General features: G+C 55.6%; 1 protein-coding gene across 1 annotated transcript; it reads left to right on the forward strand.

The window, feature by feature from the left end:
* The first annotated feature begins 1325 nt into the window (after positions 1-1325).
* On the forward strand, positions 1326-3246 carry HAND2 (heart and neural crest derivatives expressed 2). Its single transcript, XM_049771311.1, has 2 exons — positions 1326-1880; positions 3148-3246. The coding sequence occupies exons 1-2, from the start codon at positions 1326-1328 to the stop codon at positions 3244-3246; spliced, it is 654 nt and encodes a 217-aa protein (XP_049627268.1).
* Positions 3247-9413: the final 6167 nt, after the last annotated feature.

Here is a 9413-nt window from a genome sequence, read left to right on the forward strand (position 1 = left end):
TGGGAGTCTGGGAGGTTTGGTGGGGAGCGGGAGGGGAGTGGTGGAAAAAGAAAAAGCAAACCAGAGACGGTACCTGCTTTGCAATTCTCCACCAATTTGAGACGGAGGTGGATGAGGGTAGAGAATATTTTAATAGTGACGCATCTGTTAAACACTTGCATTAACCTCAAGCTGATAAAAAAAATTTTAACCCCCCCCCACACACACACACATACACCCTTGGCTTTAATTATCTCCTGGTTATAACGGAGCGACCAATCCTAGGAGGGGACCCGGACAATTAGCCAGGAGAACATCAAAAAGTTTTATTGCGGAGAGAGCGAGGCGCCGCCCCCTCCGGCCCGGGATTGGCGTGGGGAGCCTCTGACGACATATATTAACCCGAGCGGCCCGAAAGATGTAGCGGCCCCGTGGAGATCCGGCCAGGCAAAGCCGTCGCCTCTCCAGCCTCCCCGGAGCACCGTCGCCACCGCCGCCTCGCCGGAGCCGTCCTCGGCCGCCTCGCAGACCCACCTGGGCCCCAAGAGCGCCCGCAGCGCCCCCAGATCGCTCCCCAGCCCCCCGCAAGGAGGATCTGAGAACATGGATGCGCTGAGACCTCTTTGAAAAACCACCCTCCGAGGGAGCCGCGCGTGCCACGGCGGCCAAAATCCCATCCCGGGACCCCCCCACCATCTCCATCTCTATCACCATCCACCACCACCGTTTCCACTAAAACCACAAGCGCCCGAGAAACCCAGACTGGCTGGCAGGGGGAGGGGCCGGGCGGGAAGGGGAGGGGAGGGTCGCCCCGCAGTAGGCTCGGCCCGAGCCGTCGACCCCACCACCGCCGCGCTGCACAGCCGGGCCGGCTGCTCCCACCGAGGCGGCTCAGACTCGCCGGGGGACTCGGCGTGAAGGCGCCGGGAGCAGCGCTGGGAAGCGCCTCGGGCACCTTTGCATGAGCACGAGCGCGATCTGCGCCCCCAAAGCCGCCCGCGAAGCAGGAGCCGGGGCGCGGGCGGTGGAGCCGGGCTCCCGGAGGCGGCGGCGGAGGAGGCGGCGGCGGCCAGGGGCGCACGGTGCCGGGACCAGCTCGCCGCGCGCCATGGGGAGTCGGCAGCCGGGGCGCTGCTGAGCCGGGCCCGGCGGGCCAGGCTCGGGCCGGGGACGGGGGCCCCGGCTGCAGCGGCCCCGTGTGCGGCTGCCGGGCCGGCCCGGGCGCCCCGGCGGCGCTGGGGGCCGGGGGCTGGGGGAGGCCGCCGAGCGCCGAAGCCGGGGCCCGGGCCGAGGGCGCGACAGGGCTGCGCGCGCGCTGGGGCGCGTGGAGGGGCGCGCAAGGCGAGATGAGTCTGGTGGGGGGCTTCCCCCACCACCCGGTGGTGCACCATGAAGGCTATCCCTTCGCCGCCGCCGCCGCCGCTGCTGCCGCCGCCGCCGCCAGCCGCTGCAGCCACGAGGAGAACCCCTACTTCCACGGCTGGCTCATCGGCCACCCCGAGATGTCGCCCCCCGACTACAGCATGGCCCTATCCTACAGCCCCGAGTACGCCAGCGGCGCCGCCGGCCTGGACCACTCCCATTACGGGGGGGTGCCTCCGGGTGCCGGGCCCCCGGGCCTGGGGGGGCCGCGCCCCGTGAAGCGCCGGGGGACCGCCAACCGCAAGGAGAGGCGCAGGACTCAGAGCATCAACAGCGCCTTCGCCGAGCTCCGCGAGTGCATCCCCAACGTGCCCGCCGACACGAAGCTCTCCAAGATCAAAACGTTGCGCCTGGCCACCAGCTACATCGCCTACCTCATGGACCTACTGGCCAAAGACGACCAGAACGGCGAGGCCGAGGCCTTCAAGGCGGAGATCAAGAAGACAGATGTGAAAGAGGAGAAGCGGAAGAAGGAGCTGGTCAGTACGGGAGTGGGGAGTGTTGGGGGGATGGACTGCGTGGGCCATGGGGATGTGGGGGCTGGAGTTGGGGGCGCGGTGCTCCGGGTCTCTCCCAGCTGAGTTGCATCCCCAAAGCCCAAGTTGCTGGCACCTTCCCCAAGGAACGGTATCAGCCCAAGGAAGGAGGTTCTGGGGTGTCCCTGCTCCCCAAATGTTTAGGGCCATCCTAGCCAACCTCAGGGCCCGGTGTGACATTCCAAGGCTGCTGGCTCTGCATTCTAAGCTCTAGAAAACCTCCCTTTGGCCTCCAATGTGACCTCGTTTTAAAGAGATTTCTAGAATAAGTTATCCATCAGCACTCAGTTGCTCTTATTTCATCAATCTCATCCCCCACCCTTTGGAAAGGGGATACTACCCATAATAAGAGAGTATTTAGGATTCTCCGTTCTGTGTGGGAAAAGATGGAAACATAAAATAAGTATCTTTAACTCCAAAGGCAACTCCACTTTCTTGGAAGGAATGAGGTCAACATGCAGCTTTGTGGATGAGTTTACACTCAAAGCATGTATGACTCGCATGACTAAGACAACATACACAAATAAATGTATAACTATACCCCTGTTTTAATTGGAACACGAAGCTATTGGCGAAAATAAAAGGTTTCTCGAGTTCCTTACCAAGTGCCAGGAGCAGTGGGGCACAGGGAAAAACTATGGCTAAGAAGGGCCTGAAATAATTCCATTTGTCCAGTTTTTCTGTTGCAGACCCCTGGCGTTTCTGTAGTCGCCATATAATGAGGCACCCCCCTTTACTCCCCCCCCCCCAAAAAAAAGCCAAGATTTGCAAAGCCTGAGAGATGAGGCACTTCGGAGCCTAGCCAGAGGCCCAGAGCCACGATTGAGCTGCCCAGGCCAGAGCGAGGCAACGTTGGCGGGTCTGGGAATGCGATTGAAAACGGGAAAGCAGACTTGGCGCCCACCCTTGCCTGTGTCCCTACATCTGGAGTTGGGAGGGGGGCCAGCTCCTCCATAAACGACTTGCAAATGGGGCTGTTGTTTATAAACTTACCGACCCGGTAGTTGATCGTGGCTGGAGCGCTGAGGCCTGGGTCTGTAGAATTTCTGCGTGGGGCTGGGATTGGAAATTCCGCTTCCTGCCCGGCTGCCTGTCTCTCCCGCTGTCTCAGTCCTTAGATCCAAGGAAAATTGGGGTGACAGGGATAGCCGCTCTCCTCTCTGATATTTCCTCTCTCCGTTTTTCTCACCCTCGCCTCCCCTCGGTCTAGAATGAAATTTTGAAAAGCACAGTGAGCAACAACGACAAGAAAACCAAAGGCCGGACAGGCTGGCCGCAGCATGTCTGGGCCCTGGAGCTCAAGCAGTGAGGAGGAGGAGGAGGAGGAGGAGGAGGAGGAGGAGGAGGAGGAGGAGGAGGAGGAGGAGGAGGAGGAGGAAGAGAAGAAGGAAGAGAAGGAGGAGGAGGAGGAGAGCGTGCTCTGGAGACGGATGCAGACCCCGGACTGACTAAGGCGGACAAGTTCTCCGCGCTGGGCTCCTAGGACTTCTTGCCTTTGGAATCATCCGGTTTATTTATGTGCAATGTCCCACCCTCTCTTTTGCTCCCCTTCGAGGCATCCGCTCCCCACCACCCTCTCCAAAACCCAAAGTGGATATTTGAAGAAAAAAAGCATTCCATATTTTAATATGAAGAGGACACTGCCGCGTGTGGTAAGGGATTCCCTTCGTTTCGTAGATTGTGTGCGTGAACGTTTCCCTCTGGCTGTGTAGACGGCAGCGTGACCTCCCCCCACCCCACCCCTAAGCAGATCAAAGACAGCGGACAGTAGTGTGTATGTGAAGTGTATCTTTAATACCTGGCCTTTGGATATAAATATTCCTGGGGATTATAAAGTTTTATTTCAGAAAAAAAATACAAAAACCGGGGCGTTAACATTATCCGTTGGGAGTCAGTATCTAGTGCTGTGTTTCATCTGTGGTCTTTCCCTCTTCGAAAATGTTGCCAACAGCTACTTGTTTTGTGCACTTCCGTCCTCGAAAAAAATTAAGTGGAATTTAATTAATATTGAAGGTGTAAACGTTGTAAGTATTCAATAAACCACTGTGTGTTTTTTTTTTACAAACCCCCATCTTTTAATGGTTGATACCTCAAAGAAAGAGTGGAAAACAAAGCTGTTCTTGTTTTCATAATATTTAAAAGATTATGAAGTAAACTAAATTATCACAATTGCCTCTAGCTTTATTGAAGAGTCAGTGGTTCAAATCAGACATCCATGTGAGCACCCCAACTTTTCTGGGTGAGCTTGGTGGAAATTCTGCTTTGGGACTGGGGCATTGCACTTCCTAGGGCCTGTCCCCCTTCCTCCTGAGGGGGACCCTCTGGTGTCTCTGGAGGGAGGATCTGGGCTGCAGAAAGTCTTGGACAGGGGGGCTCAGAGGGTGCAAGTCCCCTCTCTTTCCTGAAATCAAAAAGCTGTGGGCTTAGCTTTCTGTACCTTGACCGTGGTAGGTATAGGAGGTGTGAAGTCTAATTGTGATCCCAGGTATTATTAGTCTGCTCTGTGATTCAAATACAGGGTTTTTATCCAAGAAAAAGAAAGCCAAGAAAAAGGGGAGTTTGGGTGTTGTTGTGTTGTTGTTGTTGTTATTTTGCATGTAAGTTCCCTGGGGCGATTTTCATCTGAGTAGGCCTAAAAGGGATAGAAGGGAGTCTTGGGTGTTGGGGCGAAGTCCCTGATTCGGTAACTAAAAGTTGACGTCAAGGAGGAAATCAGGAACTAGAGCGTGCTTTTAAGAGTTGGGGGAGGAGGCTAGATTTACAAGGACCCCGGGGAAGGACTCATAGTTAACCGAGTCTGCTGTTGTCCGGCTTCAGGCCAACCAAGCAAGCTGCACCGGGGACTCAGCCCACCCGAGTCGGGGTCTTCTAAAGGCCCAGCACGTCCAGGGAGGAAATCCCTGAGGCCTCATTTGGCCATAGGCTTGGCTAGAACCATAGAAACTGACGTGCCCTCAAAGATTGGGGGGGTGAAGGAATGGGGGTGTCGAAAGGAGGAGGGATGGAAGGAGGGAAATAGAGGCAAAACGTATTTAAAAGGATTTGTTTCCTGAAAAGCCATCGTGTGTAGTAAATTTGGAGGGAGCTAGCCAGAGGGTCCCCAGCTCTGCAACCGTCCTCGTAGGGACGTGCACACCTCGGCTTGGGGTGCGAGACCCCCCCCGACCTCCCGTCCCTTCCTGGGGTTCCCGGGCTTCCCGGGTCCCCACACAGAGTCCGCAGAGGGCGAATTCGCCGGTGCCGGGGGAGAGGCGGCGTTGTGGGCAGCTGACAACGCAGGGCCAGGGGTTAGAACAACTCGGCCAAAGCGATCTGAACTTTCTCCCCTCGGGTCAGGCGGCGCTGGGCAGCCGCGGTGGGCGCGGGGCTTAGTTTACAGACACTTGCCTTTGTTTATAGCGGGGGGGGGGGGGCGGGGGTAGGGCTGGAGGTGGGGAAGGAGGGGCGCGCCCTCCTTTTCGGTGCCTCCTGGGATCCCTGTTGGTTTTGACTCGGACCCTCTATCCTGCCTCCTGCCGCCTTGTTGCACCTTTTGAATCCAGTTTTAAGGCACCCAGGTCTAGTGGGAATGGATGCAAGGAACTCCCGAAGTAAGGGAGCGATGGAGGTGGAGGCAGGCAGTTCGGAGTTACCTTTCTCCAAGCTGGGTGCCTGTGTAGATTCATCTGTTTTTTGCTGCTTGGACCCGCTTTCTGGATAGTTAAACACCAGCAGAAGGGAAACAGAAGATTTGGGGCACTTCTGTCTCCAGCAATAGGCAGTTCTCAGCTCTCCACTCTTCTAAAGCTGACTCCAGAAAAGCACCCTTTTGTCTGAGGCCAAGCCTGCTTCCTCTCTGCTCTGCTTCTTCTTGTGGCTCCGAAACTCAGAGACCCCTGTACCCCCAAACTATCCAGACACTCCAGCCTGCTGAGAACTCTAACTGACCTGGCAACATGCAGACCCTAAACCCCAAGAAATTGAGCCTCCTAACCGGATGCACACCCTGATTTGCTAACCAACTAGCAACACACCTCAGATGATCGCTCATCCTAAACTCCTGGAAACTCCATGCTTTCCAAGTTTACTGGGACCCCTGTCTTGCATTGTCAAATCCTCCTCAGTGGGCGAGTTTTCCGCAGCGCTTCCACACTGTTCTTTCTTTTCTAAATCCCTTGCTTTAAAAAAAAAAAAATGTTTTTTTTTTTCTCCCACACTGCTGCTGCTGCCTTGCGGACTGGCTAAAAGGCCTCAGTTTTAATTGCTCGGATAATGTGGTTGCTGCCATTTTGTTAAAAGCAATCACTCCTGCAGCGAAATCACAAGCGCTCTAGACAGGCCGGAGCCGACAAAAATGCAGGATTTGACGTTAAAAGCTAAATGGGAAGCTGGGGCGGCGGGAAGGTAAATTGATGGTGGATCTGGCTGACAGGGCCCGGCCCCAGACCGACTCGCAGGCCTAGTGTCTGATAACCCTGGAGCACCAGTGGGGAGAGGGCTCTGCTGCTGCTGCTTCTGCTGCTGCTGGTGTGTGTGTGTGTGTTTGTGTGTGTGTGTGTGTGTCTGTGTGTGTCTGTGTGTGTGTCCACTTTCATGGGGTGAGGTGACCTACTGACCAACAAATTTGAGGATTTTTTTATTCGTGGACCAAATGCACAGGAGAAACCAGCTCATTTGAAGGTTCTTGTTTTCTAAACCCCAGAATTATCTTCTGGGGGCCCAGTTATGTGGGTTCCTCTGTTGATCCAGACAGAGATCACAGGACCCTCAGGTTCCCTTGGGTGAACTTGGTTGAGGTGGCTTCACAAATGGGCTCTGGGCTGGCCTTCTGAGGCTTGAGATGTAAATGAGAGATGGGATTAAAGGGCCTAAAGGGATCCTTGACGCAAAACACAGCCCCTAAATTGAGATACTGGTGGAGATGCTTTGTGCACAAGTGGATTTTATAGGATGGGGTATGGAGGGAGGCAAATTACGAGGAATCAGCCCAGCGGAACTTTCTAGCAGCTTCGCAGCTTCTTTAGGCCGACCTATAGAATCCAGGCCTTGTTGCAAAGGCCTAAGATAAACTCAGGGGCCTGTAACCTGCCCCCCCCCCCCAACACCAGGGTCTCTGAGGCTGAATCTGGTCCCATGGGCACCTCTTGGCCACCAGCATTGCTCAAAGGAGTGGCTGGGATGCTGCCTCTGGAGTTGTGGTTGGTGTTCTCTCTCTCTCTCTCTCTCTCTCTCTCTCTCTCTCTCTCTCTCTCTCTCTCTCTCTCTCTCTCTCTCTCTCTTTCTCTCTCACTCTCTCTCACTTTCTCTCTCACTCATTCCTCCCCCCCCCCCCGCCTTTTCTCTCCCTTCCAGTCGCATCCAAGCATCTGGATATAGAACAGGGGGTGGTTGGTGCCCAGCGGAGGTGTCTCCAGAGGAAGCCTGTATTGTGAGCCTTAGCAGGCCTGAATCTGGAGCGGGGGTTCTGCCTCTGCGTCTGTTCTGAACCCATTTAAACCTGAGGAACCCTCTTCCCTCCCAACCAATGGGATCCAAATCCCAGGGCAAGGAGGGGGCACTGAGTTTCCAGGATTCCAGTTCTGAATCCTCAGGAAGAAAGACCCTGCAGAAAGCCTCATTCAGCCTGAATTCCCGGACTCGGGTTCAGGGTCCTTGCAGGCACCCCTCCACCCCACCCTCATGCTTAGTTACCCACGCATAGAATTGCTACCGCTTGAATTGTTTCCTGGAAAGAAGGGTGAGTTATATTTGACTTTTTAGAAATGGAGGGGGAGAGAGTGGATAACTCCACGGAGAGGGAGTGGAATCTCCTATTTCTGGGGGTCCGAACCGCTAGCTAGTCGATGCGCAAAGGCATCTGGCCCGCACAAGCTCTCTTTGCCTGGTGCGCTCCTGCGTGCGGGCCAAAGGGAGCCGCAACGGGCGGCCTCTATCTGACTTCGACGCGCACAGAAGTCAGAGTCCGCCCTTATCTCAGCTCTTCAAGGAGCGCATCCCTCGCCTCTCCGCGAAAAAACTCAACACACACACACACACACACACACACACACACACACACACACACACACACACACCCTTCGAATTTTCTCCGCATTTGGGGCCCCTTTTGATGATCAGATGCTAGAGCCCTGATTACAAATTTATTCCCGGCCGCTCCGTCCGTTTTTATCTCCGCTATTAGGGACATCTGGGAGTGATTAGCGCCGAGCCCGAGCCTGGCCGCGCTGCCTATCTCGCCGCGCCGGGGCTCGCAGCCTCGCTGACGTCAGGGCAGACGGCTCGGAGCCATCGCAGCCGAGCTGGGTGTAATCGCCGGCTGCGCGGCCAAGTCCTCCCCGGGCCAGGCCGGCAGCTGCAACCCCGGCCGCCAGCTCGCACCGGGACCCTTGCTAGGTGTATTTTTAGCCCCGGGGACGGCTTGGTTTTCTTTGCTGGAGGTGAGACGGGGCGGGTTCCACTACTACTGACTCTCTCTCTCCCGCTTTGCAAGTGGGGCTGATCCCGGGGCCCGTTTAGCCTGGTGACGCCTCCATCGTCTGACCCTGATCCGCCTTTTCTGGGGTGCTTTGCTTCAGCGCAATGCCTGACGGCTGCCCTCCTACGCCAACTGCTGCAGCCTGTGCTGCAGTGCCCAAGCAGGCTCCGAGCAGGGCGAAGAATGAGATGGCTTATAGGGGTTGGACAGTTGGAAACCTGCCCTCCCTGTACCGGTGCGCCTCTGGACTGAACATATCTTGGGCCAAGATAGTGGAACCTGCAGAGGGGCCTTACGGGGGTGGTGATCACAGTACAGTTCTGAAGGCTCATTCTTTGCATCTCCTAAGGAGCAAAGAAGGAAGAAGCACGAAATTCTCATCCACCAACTGGACTTATCTATATTGTCTGTAGCAGAAACACTGACCTCTTGAGCAGACAAAAATGACTTGATCCGGGGTCGGAGAGATAGCACAGCAGCGTTTGCCTTGCAAGCAGCCGATCCAGGACCTAAGGTGGTTGATTCGAATCCCTGCATCCCATCTGATCCTACGAGCCTGCCAGGAGCTATTTGTGAGCAGATAGCCAGGAGTAACCCCTGAGCACCGCCGGGTGAGGCCCCCCCCCCCCCAAAAAAAAAAGATTTGGTCCCGCTGTGTTTTCTTGGCCAGAGCAGGTACGGCCTCTGCGCCCCCCCCCAAACCTCCAGGTTTCCTACCTGGTGTCCTGGGGTGCTGTCCTGGCTCTGAGATGAGTTCCACATCAGTTTAGCGCATTCCACACCAAGATACATGTGAAAGCCCCAGAACTTGAAGCAATTATGAATCCAGCCTTCATTTCACCGTACCTTCATCTGAAATTCTGATTCAGCAGAACAGGGATGAACCCAAGGTGCCATTTTTCAAACTCTCACAGGGTTTATCAAACAAATGACCCTCCTACACACACACACACACACACACACACACACACACACACACACTTTTACCATTGGTACCTATCCTCTTATCAAGAACAAAATGA

Source organism: Suncus etruscus, chromosome 4, assembly GCF_024139225.1.
Source record: "Suncus etruscus isolate mSunEtr1 chromosome 4, mSunEtr1.pri.cur, whole genome shotgun sequence".
Taxonomy (NCBI): domain Eukaryota; kingdom Metazoa; phylum Chordata; class Mammalia; order Eulipotyphla; family Soricidae; genus Suncus; species Suncus etruscus.

Coding starts and splice junctions, on each gene's coding strand:
- HAND2 (XM_049771311.1), top strand. CDS start 1,326: ATGAGTCTGGTGGGGGGCTTCCCCCACCACCCGGTGGTGCACCATGAA. Junction 1,881..3,147: donor AGAAGCGGAAGAAGGAGCTG/GTCAGTACGGGA, acceptor CCCTCGGTCTAG/AATGAAATTTTGAAAAGCAC.